This window comes from Augochlora pura, chromosome 7, assembly GCF_028453695.1.
Source record: "Augochlora pura isolate Apur16 chromosome 7, APUR_v2.2.1, whole genome shotgun sequence".
Lineage (NCBI taxonomy): Eukaryota > Metazoa > Arthropoda > Insecta > Hymenoptera > Halictidae > Augochlora > Augochlora pura.
This window is the reverse complement of record NC_135778.1, coordinates 265094-283017: the sequence shown is the minus strand read 5'-3', so window position 1 is coordinate 283017 and position 17924 is coordinate 265094. Positions and strand designations below refer to the sequence as shown.

Sequence of the window (17924 nt, the reverse complement as noted above, 5' to 3'; positions counted from 1 at the left end):
AGAGAGAGAGAGAGAGAGAGAGAGAGAGAGAGAGAGAGAGGTGGAGGAGGAAGCGGAGCCTGCGCTCTGGTTTCACCCTCTGTTACCACGAACGCAGCGGGCGGCAGACGACGGGGTTGTAAGCCGATATTGTCGAGCAGGCGCATTGCCCGGCGACAGTTCGCGTCGAGGAGGATGACAATAAAAGAGCATACACATGCATAATCGCGTCTAAACGCACGTTCACCTCCGGGGCTGGCTGGCTGGCTGGCTCGCTGGCTCTCTGGCTCTCGCCTCTGGCCCTCCGCGTCGCCCTCCAAAATGTGAACCCTGACCCGAAGAGGGGAAATCGCGCGAGAGTGAAATCGCCGCCTTCGTCGAGCGGTGCGACGGGCCGTGCGACCAGCCGTGGTTCCCGTGGTGCGCGCTGCTCGAGTTTTGTTTTGTCCCTCTCTCGCTTTCTCGTTTTCTCTCTTTCTCTCACTCTTTCTCTCTCCCGTTCTCTCTCTCTCTCTCTCTCTCTTTCTTTCTCTCTCACCGCGTGGCAGAGCAGAGAAAGAGTGGCAAAACCTTTGGCCTTTGACGGATATCCTCCAGTTGACGGTGTGGAATCATGAACAGCTCGCCGCAGAATTCGGAGGTGGTGGCCGGGCAACAGCACCGAGCCGGCGGCGGCGGCGGCGGCGGAGGCGGCGGCGGCGTCGAGAACAGCGACGAGGAAGAATGGAGTGGTGTCGTGGAATGTGTAATGTTATTACATCGACTCGTGTACCGAAAGAATGATTTTTATTTGCTGAAACAGCCTTCCTCGAGCAGTTTCTTGTTGCCCATTTCAAGTTGTTTTTCGTGGTCAAGGAAGTTCTGTGGGTTGCACAACGTGTGTTGAATCTTCATTATCTAAGCATTCTATTCTCCGTTTCGTTTGTTGTTTTCAGTTCTGTCGTTGTTCAGCCGGCCCCGTTTTATCTGTTGATTCTGTTCGCTGTCCGCGCTGCACAGACTCCAGAGACGCAGCTTCTGGATTGCACTATTTGTTTCGTTGCATTTTGCTCCGGTGAACTCCGGATCGTAGATCCTCGCCGAAATGCACGGCTCTCTCCTCGCAAGCGTTTCGTCATCGAGAACGTTTCGATTTCGTTCGCCCGATCCAGAGTTCACCACGGCCGGCGCTTTTTTCCGTTCCGTCGCCTCTAACCGCGTCTCCTAGTCTCCGTTTTCTTTCTCTTTGGTTCGCGGCAAGATGACCATGTTATATGCGTCTTCGAGTTCGCTTAAGTAACGCGTACCTTCGTAGGCTGTTCTGGAGAGGTCGAAGTCGGATCGAGTGACGCGTACGGATGAGGATAGACGTCGTCGCACTATCATCGTCGAAAAGAAGAATGGCACGTACGGTTTCACTTTACAGGTAACGTACCCGTTACACGTGTTCCCCGTATCCTTTTATCAGCAGCACGGAGGAGATTTGTAGATCTTGGGATATTGCGAACGTAAAATGTATCGGTGTCGAGGCTTGGCGAGAACATTATGAGGCTTGTAATTGAATTAACGATATCGGTGGATTGCGCAGAGTTACGGGATCCACTACAAAAGGGAGCAGGAAATCGAGATGGTCACGTACGTGGACTATGTCGAGTACGACGGGCCGGCGTCCAAAGCCGGCATGCGGGAGGGCGACGTGATACTCTCTATAAATGGTCACGAAATGGACCGAGCTGACCACAAAACCCTGGTTAACTTCATAAAGAACTGTGATACTAGGATGCGTATGGTGGTATCTTTCGAAGACTGTGTGAGGAAGGTGAGAAAGAGATTCTCAAACGTGGTTGGCCTTTGGAAAATCTCCAAGGCGAACATGTGACAAACACTTCATCGCGTAAACGCTTAAACTAATGTTTCGTTTCGTCACTCCCAGGTGGAATTGCATATGCGTTACATCGAGCTGCAACGTGCTCTTCAATCGCGGTTAGGCGAGCTAGAGAGGTTGTGCGAGAGGGAACAGTCCATCATAATGGGTCGATGGAAAACCCATTCACTGCCAGCACGGAAACGTACTCCCAACACCGTGATTACCAGCAACCCCAACCAACCATCGCCATCGTCCAGTTTCAACTCTTCGACGATTCAATGTTGCCGACCAGCCACGTCTACCGAACATTTGCTGTTGTACAACGTGGTACCATCCTGAACCACTATCTAACAAACTTCGAAATTTCCCTGGTCCAAATAATTCGCGTTTTACCGCCCGGCGGCACCATCCTGGTGTCGCTCTTAAAATGCTAGCCAAACCAATCGTTATCGTTAACCAATATGTTTTCAACTAAAAGCAGCCTGTTTTCTTTTAAATGCTTTTATAGTTCTCTGATGGTCGGCCATGCTTAGTGCCCCGGAATGCTGCCTGCCTGGTAGCAGTAGGACCGCCGCGGTCTCGCAGCGACCACCATCACTTTCTATCGAAGATGTCCAGCGATTCTAGCGTGGCGACCTCTTCGAGACACAGCTACCACCAAGCAAACGGCATGAGCAGCACGCCGGCAAAATCGAAATCGCACAAATCTTGTCAGCAACAGCAGCAATCGGGCGGAGAACCAGCTCTGCATGCTCCTCCTCAAAACAGCCTGTGCGTGGCTTGCATCTCTAGCACAAATCGTCGAAGAGAACAAGCGGACAATGGTAGTTTGGATGCGTACGACCTAGCAAGCCCTTGTTGCGACCCTAATTGCGTGCCCAGTCGACGTCGTCGAGAGAAACAGAGGCGAGCAAAGACTGAGCAAAATCATCATCAGCAACAGCAACAACAGCAGCAGCAGCAGCAACAACAACAACAACAACAACAGATGCAGCAACAACATCATCACGTACAACGGGATCAACAGCAGCAGCAGCAGCAGCAACAACAACAACAACAACAACACGGCGCGCATAATTGCTCGCGAACTTCCGGGCACAGTTTGCATTCCATCACCAGCAGCGATGTCTCTACCATCGCCGACAGCGTAGCTTCGTGCACAACTAGTCTCAGCACGGATACCCTGTACTGGGATCCGACGAATGTCCATCAACGACCACCGCCGTGCCTTCAGTACGCAAAACCAAAGTCCTGGGACAATCTGACCACAAAAGCGTTCGGCGGTTATGGATTTGGGTACGGATACTTGGACACGGCTACTATAAAGACGCACAGCGCCGAGAGGCCAGGAAAAGGAACCCATAGCCGAGCCAAAACCCCGACTGGTACCGTTCAAAGAAGAACGAGCACCAGTACCACGTATTCAGGTAGTTCCGGTAGGCATTTCCAGCCGACAAAGTCTACCGAGAGTCTGCTGATACCGCCCCCTTATCAGACCGAGATAGACGCTAGCCTAAGTTGCGAGTGCCTAGACGGACCCACTCCCAGATGCGTGCCCGTCGTGCAGATCGAGAAACATAGTCGGCAAGAGGAGGCCGCTTACATTATTAGCACGCACGCGCAAGTTAGACATCGCCGATCTAGTCATTCCGATGGGAAACTGAGGGCTCTAAACAATTCCGAGGTTACTCGACTGTAAACGATCTTCCCCACGTTGGAAACCACACCCCGAGGACACTCCCATCCGATGGGAAGCTAATGGCTCTAAACGATGCTGAAGAAACGCGACTGTACACGACCCCTTCAAATTGATAATTGTAGCCCAATCAAGTATTCTCCCCCGTGTCTAGATGAATTTCTTTTATCCGCACAATACGTTTCGTGTATGTACGGGTCGTAGACATCCGTCTTCTAAAGCTATCGTATCGATCTATCGCATGTCGGACGATAAGGTTCTCGTTCGAATTTTTCTATCTAGCTTTTTATCAACGGAAACCATGCTGAAACGTGTAGAGAATATCTTTAGTAGATCTGTATTTAGAGTTTCATTCGCTGAACGATTCCCGAACGGACCACGTTTTTTGAAACCATTTTGAAAAGTACAGCCACATCATTGGTTCGTGCATTTCCTTCATAGAATATCGCCTGACCAACGAATGATTTTCGTAATCGTTTCCGAAACGATCGTCACAGCGTATCGGTGCTCGCGGTGGGTTCAAAGTTTTTTTCTTTTTTAAATTTTTGTATCGTTAAGTCAGTTATCAGATTGGTTGAAAACAGTTTTAAACTGTGGTAAATTTTATCAAATAATACAATAATCATTATCGTAAAATAAATAGGTCACTAAAGTATATTATTTCGAACTAAACGTGATATAACCATTCTGTAATTCCTCGTTACGGCAAAGTAGAAGCCAAAAATAAACGAGAATTTTTACGAAAATCTACAGGTTTTATTTATTCGTATAAAAAAATAAAAAGAAGAGAATAATAGCGAGATGGAAAGGAATTTACATATATGTATAAGAGTAAGAATGCAAAGTAATGGGAAATTGGAAGACGCGCGTAAAACAACGAATGAAAAGCCGGCTTTGATCGTGAAAGACGTGTGGACAAGTGTGAAGAATAGTAGTGAATGTTTAAAGGATCCTGAATGACGACTTTCGTAGAAGAATATTTATGTTTGATATTCTGGTGGCAAGTGGCTGACCGTTAATATGAATAACTTTTTATAAGTTTACGTTACTTCATGAGAATCGCTGTTAATGATACGTATAGGGAAAAACTAAAATTTCCTAGAAGATTTCCATTTATATGGACCAATCGGTTATGGTATTCTAGCGAGTACACTGAATGGTTCTCGCTTCTCAAACTATCTAACGAGTAAGTTCATGCTCTTGCTTGACGTTGTTTTGTAACGCATTTGATATAGGTTATATTTTAATGTTTACTTATTGAAACTATTGCTTAAAACAAAGTTGAGACAATGTCTAGAAAAAAACATAACGTTTCGTATATTAAACCGGACGAACCGAAATTTTTACGAGAATTGAAAGAACGAGCCGGATATAAGGAAGGGCCCACAATTGACACAAAGGTATACGTGATTGTTTTACGTTAAAATTAATCCTACATTAACGATACGAATATTGATATTTACTTGTAAGGTAGTAGTTGAAACCGCTGTTGATGAAACTTATATTACCGATACCCGTTATACTGTTTGTCACAATTTGTATTTTACTCTCTTCTTGCCCCTAATATACTCTGCTAAAACAATTGGGTATATTTTAATTAAGCCTTGTTTATAATTAGCATGAACAGCCATTTAAATGACGTTCTTACAACAGAGAGAAGTATTACCAGAATATTCAGACGATGAGAAGGAAGAGCCTATGGAAGAGCAACCTGTCGTAGTTGTATTAAGCGCAGGTGATTTAACTGCGGAAGAAGCAGATGCATTCATAAAGCAAAAAGAAGAAGGTACAAATGAATTGATTTTTTTTATTGCTGCACATAGAATAACATTATTTAATTGCAGAGAATGCAAATGCACCAGCGGATTTATCTAAGCCAATTGTATTTAAAAAGAAAAAGGATGCAACAGAGCCAGATGCTGTAGATAAACCAGTCAAAAAGAAAATGAAAAAAGCAAAGCAAAAAAAAGCAGTGTTATCTTTTAATGATAACGATGACGATGACGACCTCTAGAACTGTACAAATATGCTAAGTGTTAAGCTATTAAAATATTAAGACATTTAACAGTTTACATTATGAGATAAGTTAAGACTAATGGAACATATTTCCTTCGTAAATATACGAAAGAAGAATTATGTAAAGTACATAAAGTTTATAATTATAAAATGATTTTTATAATAAGATAGAATAACGCGTACATAATCGAGTCGATGCGAGTATATTATACATCTACCATGTTCACACATCCGAATGTAAATATTATTCATGTATATACATAAATTATGAATTATATTTCCAAAGAACAGAATAAAACCTTTGGCCACAATGAATTCAATAAACATTGAAATCTCACGATACAAACTATCGACAGACGAAAATGTAAGAAAGGAAATTTACGTGCGTCGTGAACTGTTCGATACATCGATACCGATCGGCAAACAATAAATCGAAAATAAATGATATTACAAAATAGGTCCATTGTTTCACGTAGTCTAGAATCATTAAAAAAAAACGAAGTGTTATGCAATGAGCGCAATATAAACAAAATTTTGTGTAAGTTTTCAATAATTTCCTTCTATCCGAACGTTGGCCATTCGAAGGGGTGTCTATAGAAGACGCCCATAAAAAAGGGCGGGGATTCATTAGATAGTCCTATTGTTGCACATTGTTACAATTGCAGATTGCCCTTATTCTTAGGAGGGTCTCCCATTGGATGTGCACGTGTACCCGGTCACGTGACAATATATAACAAACGCTACTGGTCGTTTTGTCCCTTTAACATTACGCGTACGTCATAAAATTTGCGGTCACGTGATTATCGTCGCCATCTTGGCAGTTTTCGACGACGGAGGTAAGAAGGATCCGTGACGTCGAACCCAAATAAACACAAAGTATATGTGAAGAATTTCGGTATAAAAACTGTGTGTATCGAGTGCCGAGGGAGTCGCGTGTGCAGCCGAATATTTCTCGGTGCTCCGAACGGTCAGTGAATTTAAATAGCGCGGCATTTACGATGCGTGTGTGTTTCGATTATTGGTCCTCTCTCGGGGGGATAATCGTGATCGGCCAGCGACCGTGGCCAGCGACCACCACGGCAGCTGTTCGACAGCCTAAGTCAGCCCTTACGAAAGAAATGGCGGGAGCTTTCTAAATTTCGATAAGCAAGCAAACACGTGTGTCCCGGTTTGTCTCGCCGTCGTACGCGTGCAATATTCGTTCGCGCAACACGGCATCGGACCTGCGATTGATTTGTTGGATTTTATGATTTGTACAGTTCTGCTACCGAATAACACAATATTATCAGGGCCGTGACTATCCTCTCAATTCCCCTTGCCGTCGTCGCCATCCCTCCCCTTTCTCCACACACCCCCGCGCCGACATTTCGCCTCCTCTTTGGATAGACTTCAGTTTCATCGCAACGAAGTTTCTTTTCAACATACACATCTGCACATACATACTAATCTTTTACAGTGTTTTTATAAGTCTACTTACAAGTACGAGATAAATAAGACGCGTTTGCGATTTAGATTTTCGATCGGTGAGGAATAAGAGTAAACGGGTAACGCAAACAGTAGTCGTTTTGGTAGAACATTACATCGACATCTTTCTGAAATTTCGAATTACCAAGTGAATCTAGTTTTTTGTATGCCATTGTCTTCTTCACCTGTGCTCGGTATAGAATGGTTCAGAGATGAAATCGCATCGAAGGTTTATTTCGATATGAAACCAGAAAATAGTGTTCATTCGTTGAAAAGTGTTATCATCGGGCATTGTAATTTGTCGTAGGAAGGCGCGTCATCAGCAAAATACAGAATAGAGTTCTTCTACCGGAAGGGAAGAGTTTCATCCGTATAATCCCGAGTTTCGTGATTGCTTTTAAGTTGATTATATTTACTGAAGCGTTGCAAATATACGATAATATTTATGATTTCGATTGTTCAGCCGTCCTTTTTTCATTTCACCGTAAATCTCGTTCCTAGACGAACAACATAGTATTTCGACCGTCTCCGGTAACTGTCGTACATCGCAATCGCCTGAAAATATATATACATATATACATAATATATATACATATGTATATATATATATATATATATATATATATATGCGTGTGTGTGTGTGTGTGTGTGTGTGTGTATATATAAACGAATAGAAAGAAAAGGAGAAAGAACGGAAGCGTTCAATATCAAAAGCACTTAATCAATATCGTTGTTTGACCATCGTTTCGAGTGATGGGGATTCTAATCGACCAATGGACGTTAGCAAAAACCATAAGGGGGTTCCATGATCTTCCGAAAACAATTCGCGTCTGTAATTAATTAATACGGATGCACGAATAACGGGTTATTGCCGTGGTTAAAAGTGTGACGCCGATTAAATAGACACAGAGAAATCGTGAGAACGTGCTCAGTCTCTTCGTCGCGACCCTTTCTATCCGTTTAGTTTCTACTTAACCCTCGCCGAGAGGAGCCCCGCGACGTTGCGACGGCCCTGGGCATAACTTTTTAACGTTTCCAACGTCGCTCCTGCCCTCTGGTGCCTAATATTCAGCGATGAATGTTCACTATTTACAGGTTTTGTGAATAAATCGTGCATCGTGCGTATAAGGACGAATCGTAGCTTCGCCGCTGCCCTCGAGGATCGCAGCTTGTGAAAATGTCACGGTATCAGAGAATTGTTTAGGAGAGCAAACGGCCAGGTGCGTATATCAGTGCCTGGTGACAGGATACATGGATGGAGTTCTTACGCGTTCCATTGCTTCGTAGAAGAACCGCCGGGATTCGTGAATAGCGAGTTAAGTAGCACGAGACATGCCCTGAACCGAGCGTACTGAATGGGGTTTCTCCGATGAATCCCGGATCCGAATCGCCGGTCCATCGAACGCCTCGTCGCGTTCCCTTATCGTTCTTTTTCGAGCAGGCGTGATTATCGTCGCCTCGAGCGATGCACGTTGCATCGGGCCGATCATCGGTCTAGGTTAAAAGTGTGCTCGGCATCTTTTTTGAGACAGCTTCGTGTCCTTCGAGCAAACCCGTAGACAGACTTCTGGTCTTTATTCTTCAACGTTCTTGTGGCGGACTAGCATCATATCTGACAATTTCGGCCAACAAAGCAATGTTTCATCGAATATCTTCGGACAAGAACGTTGCCACGGATGGGCCTCTACATATAGATAATCTAACAAAATGGTCCGCGGTCCGCGTTCATCTAGTTCCTTCTTCGTCCCGTACGGAGCATCTTCGTTCGAACGTTCATCGGTAGTGCCTTTAGTTATTCCGAGTTTTCTGACGGTTAACCGTCGCCTAGTTTTCATAGGGAACGCTGTTTAAATGTACAAGGGATGTATCCGAAGTTCCAGGGATTCGAATCTGCAATCGTCCTCAAAATTGATGTTACGCTTTTCGACGCGATCACTATTAAGAAATATGTACGCATTTCTTTCGACGAGGGAGAAGCTCTTCTGAATGGTTTAGTTGCAGAATTTTTCTGAACTACCGTGTAAAAATCCTCGAATCATCAAATGGCTTTGTGTTTTTTTGAATGAGTGGTATCGCTACGCATTAAATGGGTAACGACTCTCGTGGCAGATACGTTAAAATTCGGTTTTAACAAATGCTCTTTGTAAATCGACCGCGTCCACTTGGTTTCAAAATGCTCCCAACTTTGTAGAAATGTATCTAACAAACGACTGGACCAAATTGAATAACCGATGTCTCTAATCGCGTCTTGTTTGTCCACGCATATGTTTCATCCGCGAATGCAGATTACACATCTGACTAGGATTCCTAGCACTTTGGGAACGTCCCTCATAATATCGTCGTGGGAGATCAGTATGTCATGATCGGATTCGGTAGGTCATAGGGTTGTTCCGTAGGTGGTTGGCGTGTTGTCCGTCCGGCATGTAGTATAGAGTTAGGAAGGTTGTGCGCTCGCGCGCGTGCTAGTGGATGGTGAGTTGATGGGTCTCTGGTCTGGTCGTGTACATAGATATACGCGTGCGTGTCTCTCTGTGTATGTTTGTTGGTACATAGAGATATGTACATGGGTACATGCGAGAAGGAGAGAGAGAGAGAGAGAGAGGAGAGAGATGCGAGAGAGAGCTCAATGTGTGAGTCGTAGGTATAGGTGTAGGTTGGTAGGTTCGCTGCGAATCTGCGAAGCGAACATAGAGATATATGTACATAGGTATACGTGTGTATATACGAAAGAGACGAGAACTCGATGTGTAAGTCGTAGGTATAGGTGTAGGTTGGTAGGTTTGCTGTGAAGGTTGAGAGGAGAGGTACGCGGAGGGCTGACTGACTGGCTGGCTGGCTGGCTGGCGCTCGGACGCGGTGGCTGGCGAGTGCAGGTGACTGACTGAGGAGACGCTAACCATTCAAGCTACTTCACAGGACTCTCCTCGTCTGATCGTTTCTATCAACGGCAACCACGGGTGACTCCCTTGTCCTCCTAAACCGCTTGTGTCGCGTGAACGGGCACGAATTTTCGGTCGGACCGCGCGGAAATCTCGGCAACGCGACGCGCCGACTGGAAACCGACACCTACCCAACTACCAACTTTGTTGGTTATGGGAACAAGGAAATAGGAGTACGGAATTCGCAGCGCCATTTTGAAAAATTCGGCCCCGCTAAAAATTCCCTCCCTCTCCCCCGCCCTCGCGTTCACGTCGTGTGGATGTAATGAAACGCGTCGTCGCCACGAACTGCTTATTCCTGTGTTCTTATTAATTGTTTAGATCAACTGTACAGTGGTGGCCCCATGGAAGGCACGTTAGAAGAACCCCCTGTTAAGGACTCGTCTCAGGCCAGTCCTGATAAGGTTCTCAAAGGTATGCTCTCTTTCTCTCTCTCTCTCTCTCTCTCTCTCTCTCTCTCTCTCTGTCTGTCTGTCTCCCTAACTCTGCCCCCTCCTTCCTCTCTCTTGCTTGTAACTATTTAATCAATTTCTTTTCTGTATTGTCCCATGATACTTATTTACAGCTTAGGCTATACATTCTGATATTGTTTCTCAAGACTGATACATTGTCCTTTGGGTTATTTGTTAATAAAATTGTTTCAAACAGCTCATGACAGTTACTTCGATCTGATTGCCTGTATGTCACGAGGCTGGATGTTGCTTGTTCGCCATCTATATACTTGGTGTTTCTAAATTGTGTTACAATAGTATGTGATTATCTATCAGGAACTTATTTATTTCACAGATTAACATTTTCTGCTTTATTCATATTTTTCCACTTTTTCTTAACTGCCTCAAAATTTTTCAAAAAGACAGTTACTTCTCTAATACCTGATAAAAATACCTGTTAGAAATAATAACATACATTGCAGATTTGACAGTAAAGACTATTTGACTGAATGCATTTGTTTCTGGTTTACAGATGTTGTGATACCAAATGGAGTTAATGGAAATTATGACAATGAGGGATTCGTTGATGCAGAAAATGCATCTGATCTGTCAAAAGAAACAAATGATGCGACAAAAGAGGAGGGGGAGGAAAATGAAGAAGAAGATGACGAAGACGAACGTAGAATGGAAGTTGAAATCGAAGATGGAGAAGTAGAATCTGAAGACAGTGAGCAGGATAGCATAATGGAGGGTAGGAGTAAAGGGGGTGAAATGTTAGAGTCAAGGAATGACTCCAATGTAACTAAAACATCCGAAGGTGTCAGTGAGACGAACAATACTAGTGAAGTGTCTAAAACTGATGATAAGTGTAAAAACACATCTTGTGAGGCTATGGAAATCGATGAGCAGAGTAATAACTCAGACGTTGAATGCCTGGATGAGAGCATAACTGAGATACAATTTGATACTGACAATGTGTTCACTATGAAAAATTCTGCCCACAAGGATAACCAGAATTTATCAGGCAGCAGTGATTTACAGCAGATTAACGACAGTGGCGAAGTTACTGACAGTACCATGGATACATCTGACGTGAAAATATGCGAGGAGAATGGAAGCTGTGAGAGTCCAGACATAGAGGAGATAACCGATGGTGCAAAAAATGGTCACAATACCTCTCCAGAGCGGGCCAATAAAGATCCCACAAAACAAAGGAAGCCACGAAAACAAGTAGACCTTAGTAGTATTACGCCGAGAAGAAGTTCTCGTAATATAAAGAGGACAAGTTACATAGAGAAAGAAATAGAAGAAGAAGACGTAGACGATGACGGTTCTGATATAGAAGAAATTAAGCCAGAGGATCCATTGGCTGGTATCGATGGAAAAGACAAAGAGAATTCAAAGCTGAAGTCGCCAGTTAAAAACAGTAAAACTACTATCGTAGTAAATGATACAAAACGTTTGGTAGAGATTGCTGCTGGTAGTAAATCAGTGAAAGGAGGAAAGAAGGAACCCACCTTAGTTATTATAGACACAAACTCTATCCTTTCTGGGCGTGGTGGTGTACCTGTTAGTAGCAGTAAGCCCCATCACTCTGTCTCCAGCTCTAGTTCTTTTTCAGTTGTTCCCATGGGCATGACGACGCAAACAATGTATCCTAACATGAGAACAACCATTACACCAGTACCCATGACGTCAAAAGCGGCACAATTAAGTCCCAAGACGAGCAGTATGACTACAGTAACACCTACTGTTCCTCCTATATTACCCACATTAACCGACGATATGTTCGTCGTGGAAGCACCATCTTTTATAGTACCGTATGTGTATGAAAAGCCACCACTGAAACCATTAAAAGATTTCGTCACAAAACTAGAACAATGCTTGGAGGAGAAAGAAAAGGAAGAACAGAGCAAAAAAGGCGAAGAAACTAAAGGAGATGAAGGCAACGAAGATTCGGAAGATATGAGTCAGAAAAATAAAGATAAAGGTGATGAAAGCGAAAGCGAAGGTAGCTCTAAGAGCAAAAGGGATATAGAGGATGTCAGAGGAGGTGACAATTCAGTAGATCTAACCGAATCTGGATTTAGTAATTTAGGTGATAAACAGGACATAAGGCAAGATGATAGAAATAAAGTACTGACATACTTTGACTTGCCATTGGGCAAATTTTTCATGCAGATTGGAGTGAATCTTGTTCAAGAATACGTGCAAACGGATCTTTTACGGACTCAAAAGCGTAAACAAGGCAAAGGTAGTACATCCGCCGAAACTCAAATAGCTATAAATTCACTCATCAAGAATCTAGAATTTAGTAAAGAAAATAACGAACCATTCCACTTAGAACTGAAAAAATGTGAGTTCTGTAGTTTTAAAACAGAATCGACCTTAGTCATGCAGCATCATTTAGAGACTCCGCATATGCGCAATTACGTTTACAAATGTAACTTCTGTCCGATCGAGGTGCGTAGTCCTCATGATATCTTATTTCACATGGAAGCGGAACATAATACTCGTGGTAGGCTGGAGCGTGGTCCAGCCTTTCATCAATGCCCGAATTGTCCGTTCGAAGACAATCAGAAAGGCAAGCTAACTCGGCACATACTTGCATGCACGAAAAAATTCAGACCAGAGAAAAATTTGGAGCCAGCCGCAGATTGGGAACCACCGGCAAAGATTCCAAGATTAAACCGAGCAAGACCCGTTGGACCCACTAATCCAAGTGCACTTGCTGCTATGGCAATGGGCGGTAAAGGACCGCAACCACTCCTACCGAAATTACTTCCTGCTCCGATAACTGGTCGTGGAAGAGGACGACCACCTATGCAGCCCAGATATTCAGATATGAAGACATTGCGACCGGGAGGAACACAAATGCGACAAGGTAACTATTTAATCTGTGCATCTGTTAAAATAGTTTTCAGTTGGTTTCTGTCAACATGATTATAAGAGCGGACGCTTCTTGTTTCAGATAATGTAGCAGGAATGATGTATCGTCCAACCTCTTCTGGTTTATTGGTACCTACTTCATACCAATTTGGTAGTAATCAAATATTCCAGGTAAAATTTATTCTTTACAATGTCCCTTCGAATCAAACATAGAATAAAATTCAAATTACTTTCTAGTAACACTATATATTTAGCTTGGGCAATGATAATTTTGTGAAGTCATGCCCTTAAAATCTTGTATCTTAGTACTAATGTATAGCACTTGTGTGATATGCATAGTGTATCTATGCTTTAATGTTCCTTTATGATTCCTAAAAATTATATAAAGATAAATTACAATGTCTCGATAAGCAACCTAGATCTCTGAGTATTTTTTCTATAGTTGCATATTGTACTATTCTTACAACTAATAGTTACTTACTTGGGTGTCCATTTCTTTCTCGAGATGTGCCCGGTAATCTTGATCTGCTTTTGAATCGATGTATTTCCCCTTTTTTTAATTGTTTTTCTATATGTTGATCAGAATAAAAGTAAAAAGTACAGGTTCACAAAATTCAAGTAAACAAGAAAAAATCTAAGAATTAGTAAAAAAATATATGGGTGGTGGCAGGTGGTGGGTGGCTCTGGGACTGTCATGTCGGCTGTCTCGGGAGTGAGTAGCAGTAGCGGCGGCAGTTCCGGTCAACCCACACCCATTGCACTTGTACCCAACGTAATCGACTCTCTCTCTAGGTTGTCCTCATCACAGGTAAATAAATGTTGGAAACCACCAAGGAAGGTTACATTGATTTTGTGATCGCATGGATGATGTGTTCTGCAGGTGCAAAGGCTTTTATAACAAATCTCTCTGAATCCTTCATAATTACAGCTACATATAATTGCTTATAGGACTTAACAATATTTTTGAGATCATAGCTATATATATCATTAGTGTGCGATGCAACTAGTTATGCCGTTATTGGTTTCAGCAATGTATTTTTGTCTCAGTAGTATGTTGCGTTATGGAAATACAATTTCACATTAACAAAAGTTGTTAACTGAACGGCCCTCTCCGAATTTGATGGAACTTACATATAATATTAAACGTGCAGAACGGGGTGAAACTAAACTTCAAAATCGGGCATCTCGAATATGAATAATGGTCGCTGAAAGAAATACATCTGAAATGTTTTTTCGATTTTTATGTCATATGTAAATTCTATATAAATTAGAAGAGACTGTTTGATTTTCTCTGTGAAGAATTGATTTGCAACTCATCAAAATTACAACTATTTCACAATATCACTCTTATCAGCCTTCAAAGAAATTAATTGTTGCATTTAGATTGAGAAAGTGTAAATAAATTTGGAAATCAAACAATATACAACATTAATGAACATGTCCACTTATTTTAATGTTTTGAGAAATTTCTATTGCTAAACATTGAGCGCAGCATTTACTTTTCAAAAATTGCACATTTTCGTTGTCGTGTACAAAAATGTACGATATTTTGTGTCAATAATAAATTGTGTAAAGTAGACGAAATTTCGATTTATGTTATGTAATCTTTTAAGTGGACACTAATTAATACAATTTAATATCTCCTAAAAAAATGTCTTATATACGATCGCGGTTTAAGTAAAAACTATATTTTATGTTTTCCAGAACACAACGTCCAGTCCTAAAAATCCTACGGCAAAGTTGTTAAGTCAACCAAGTATATCTATAACACCATTACCACGTACAACATCTCAGTCTTCTATTCCTGGTTCTGGGACTTCATCGAAGTCAGGCGGAAAGACCACGTTTGTTATATGCGAGATTTGCGATGGTTACATTAAGGTAAATTGTATTAATCTATTGCGATTCTTTTTTCGACAATTGCACAAAGAAATTGTAATTGATGCACCAAAAACATTAATCCTGCAAATTTAAACGTCTTCTTTTAGGATTTAGAACAACTACGTAATCACATGCAATGGATCCACAAAGTAAAAATACATCCAAAGATGATTTACAATAGACCTCCTCTGAACTGCCAAAAGTGTCAGTTCCGATTTTTCACAGATCAGGTATACATCTGCATCATTCTAATATGTGTAGCAAATAATAATCACAATGAAATCTGAAAATCTGGAAAAATTGAAGTGTTAAAGTCGTGTTGCTTCTTTTAAACGCTGTTTAAACATGTTTAAATGTTCCCAATGTTATACAAAATTGTACCGTTTAATCGCGAGAGTTTTCTTAAATTTTATTATTTGATTTCCTTTTTAAATTAAATGTAATAGAAACGTCGTTGTTTTCATAGAAAACGCTTTCTTTCCCAAGTTATTTATATGTTTGTAACGAAACTATAACAATGTCATATTTTCTTACTACAGGGTCTAGAAAGACACTTACTTGGGTCGCATGGATTGGTTACGTCGAGTATGCAGGAAGCAGCAAATAAAGGAAAGGATGCAGGTCGCTGTCCCGCTTGTGGCAGGGTAAGTTGATCCCGTTCATAGTGATAGTAGATTCGAAATTGTGCATGTCAGAGATTCGGAGTGATGAAAAAAATATAACCCCTGAGAGTTGTGAATTTTGATTTTTTAGGTATATCAGTGGAAATTACTAAATCATGTCGCGCGAGACCACGGAATGACTCTAAAACCTGCGCATCTATCTTATAAATGTACAGTTTGCACTGCCACGTTTGGAATGTATAAGCAGTTCGAGAATCATGTTTACTCGGCACATAGTGTCGTAGCTAAGAGAGTAATGGATAAGAAGAACACACCTTCATCTCCATCGTCCAGATCCAATGATTCCCTTCTGAAACCATTGAAGATCAATGACGAGATCACAATTATTCCACAACCAGCAAAACCTACAACCAGGTCGGGTACATCTCAAGGCAGAGGAAAATAGCAATGATCAGCAGAGTGATACATGTGTCTTGTCTTACTGAATTTCACGTAACAATTTTGTGGTACTCTATACCGGTCATTGTAGTACACAGTGACTGACGTGCCGTGTACATGTGTATGCATATTATTGCTTAAGACGCAATTACAAACAAAGAAACGAAACAAAAAAAATGAAACACGTAAAACTACAATTCTTGGCAGAAACAAAAAAAAAACAACTAGTTGATTGCGTAATAATATTCCATCAATGATTATACCGATATATTTATTTAAGAATTTTTATTGTTGTTATCGGACATACATAAAATAGACTGTAAAAATATTAAAGGGTGGCCTTCAGTCTAATTCCTTGGTTAATCCTAGAGCTGCATACTCTCCTGACCTATACACGCCTATGAGAAAAAAACCTTATAAAAACTAAGTGTATTTACATTTTATGCGACACTCACATGTCATACTGCGAATCACTCTTTAAATAGAAAATTCACTATAATATAAAATTCATTTTCTAAGATAAATATATTTGAATTAATTATATTTTGTTATTAATGCTAATACGATTGCGTAGGGCAATGGAATGATAAAACACTGTCCTTACTCTTACATAATCGATATGTCAACGCAACATGTTTGCGACGAGCAATTTCTGAACGATATACGAAATAACAAATTGTACTAATTAACCAGAGTGCCCTAGACTGTCCCGCGCGGTATACATTTGGTATTGTAATAATACCGCACTGCAATCTTTTCTATCATGTGTACACTTACCATTTTTTTTTCTCTTTTTTTTTTCTAATTTCGCCATCGTATTTTTTCCCCTTAAAGCGACGAACGTAGGACTCGGCGAATCGTTGCTTAATTTGTAAACATTTCATGGAAGTTGCGTGTATGAAAATAAGTTATGATGTCAGAGACCTTTCGAGTTGTAAATTGTATCTATTTCTATAAGTTACAACCTTCGATGGCAAGTATTGTAATAAAAGCATTCAGTTTTATTTTTGCGCTTTTATAAGAACAAAAATGTACATTAATATAGAATATAATATAAACGATTATATCAATAAAATAGGATGGCACACATAATGTGTATACATTTTTTCTGTTAAAAAGGAAAAAAGGAATGAAACAATGAAATTTATCATGAAACATTGTTAACACACGTCGCGACACGTATATTCATATTTACATATGTATACATATAATATTTCACAGAATATTATACATATAAATATGTAAAACTATTCTAGTATAGCGATAGCGTGGTATAAGAAGAGACGGTTACTTATCTTCTTGTATGCACTCTGGATTGATAATAGGCTTATACCAATATGTAGATAGTTGAAAAGAAAAGTAAACAGGTTTAATTTAATAATTTTCGATTCGTTCTCGATAAGTTTTGTACGTTTATTGTAGACGATAATTTTAGAGGGAAAAAGTACCAACTACCGCATTCGATAAAGGAAATAACATAGTGCGTTTTTGCACTCTACGGCTGTATTATTTAATTATACTACTTGCCAGCAACTTTCATGGCAAGCCATGTTGGTAAAACAGAGAAACATTCATAAACGTAATTACAGAAATATATAGTTTACTGTAATAATTTGTACAATATTATATGATTATTAAAATAAAGTGTACCAACATTGTATTACACTGTGAAATTTATTTGAAGATCCTCTGTCGACGATACCAAATTGGTATATTATAATT

The 17924-nt window shown here is 41.1% G+C and overlaps 2 protein-coding genes across 2 annotated transcripts in view; both read left to right on the top strand.

The window, feature by feature from the left end:
• The window catches only part of Mep-1 (zinc finger protein MEP-1), a 19739-nt gene extending 1885 nt beyond the window's left edge, over nt 1-17854 (top strand). The window contains exons 3-15 of the mRNA XM_078187178.1: nt 1547-1777; nt 1892-2152; nt 2334-3520; nt 6203-6309; nt 6379-6504; nt 10262-10354; nt 10904-13255; nt 13343-13431; nt 13931-14068; nt 14965-15141; nt 15249-15371; nt 15681-15785; nt 15895-17854. Of these exons, the coding sequence (XP_078043304.1) occupies nt 1547-1777; nt 1892-2152; nt 2334-3520; nt 6203-6309; nt 6379-6504; nt 10262-10354; nt 10904-13255; nt 13343-13431; nt 13931-14068; nt 14965-15141; nt 15249-15371; nt 15681-15785; nt 15895-16209 (5304 nt within the window). The 3' untranslated portion in view covers nt 16210-17854. The remainder of the gene's footprint in view (nt 1-1546; nt 1778-1891; nt 2153-2333; nt 3521-6202; nt 6310-6378; nt 6505-10261; nt 10355-10903; nt 13256-13342; nt 13432-13930; nt 14069-14964; nt 15142-15248; nt 15372-15680; nt 15786-15894) is intronic.
• Nucleotides 3532-5972, top strand: LOC144473429 (uncharacterized protein KIAA1143 homolog). Its single transcript, XM_078187284.1, has 3 exons — nt 3532-4921; nt 5175-5307; nt 5366-5972. The coding sequence occupies exons 1-3, from the start codon at nt 4811-4813 to the stop codon at nt 5533-5535; spliced, it is 414 nt and encodes a 137-aa protein (XP_078043410.1). The 5' UTR covers nt 3532-4810; the 3' UTR covers nt 5536-5972.
• Nucleotides 17855-17924: the final 70 nt, after the last annotated feature.

Excerpts from the sequence above, each read along its gene's own strand:
- LOC144473429 (XM_078187284.1), top strand. The coding sequence starts at position 4,811 with ATGTCTAGAAAAAAACATAACGTTTCGTATATTAAACCGGACGAACCG. Across the intron at positions 4,922-5,174 it reads GGCCCACAATTGACACAAAG|AGAGAAGTATTACCAGAATA; the intron begins GTATACGTGATT and ends TTCTTACAACAG. Across the intron at positions 5,308-5,365 it reads CATAAAGCAAAAAGAAGAAG|AGAATGCAAATGCACCAGCG; the intron begins GTACAAATGAAT and ends ATTTAATTGCAG.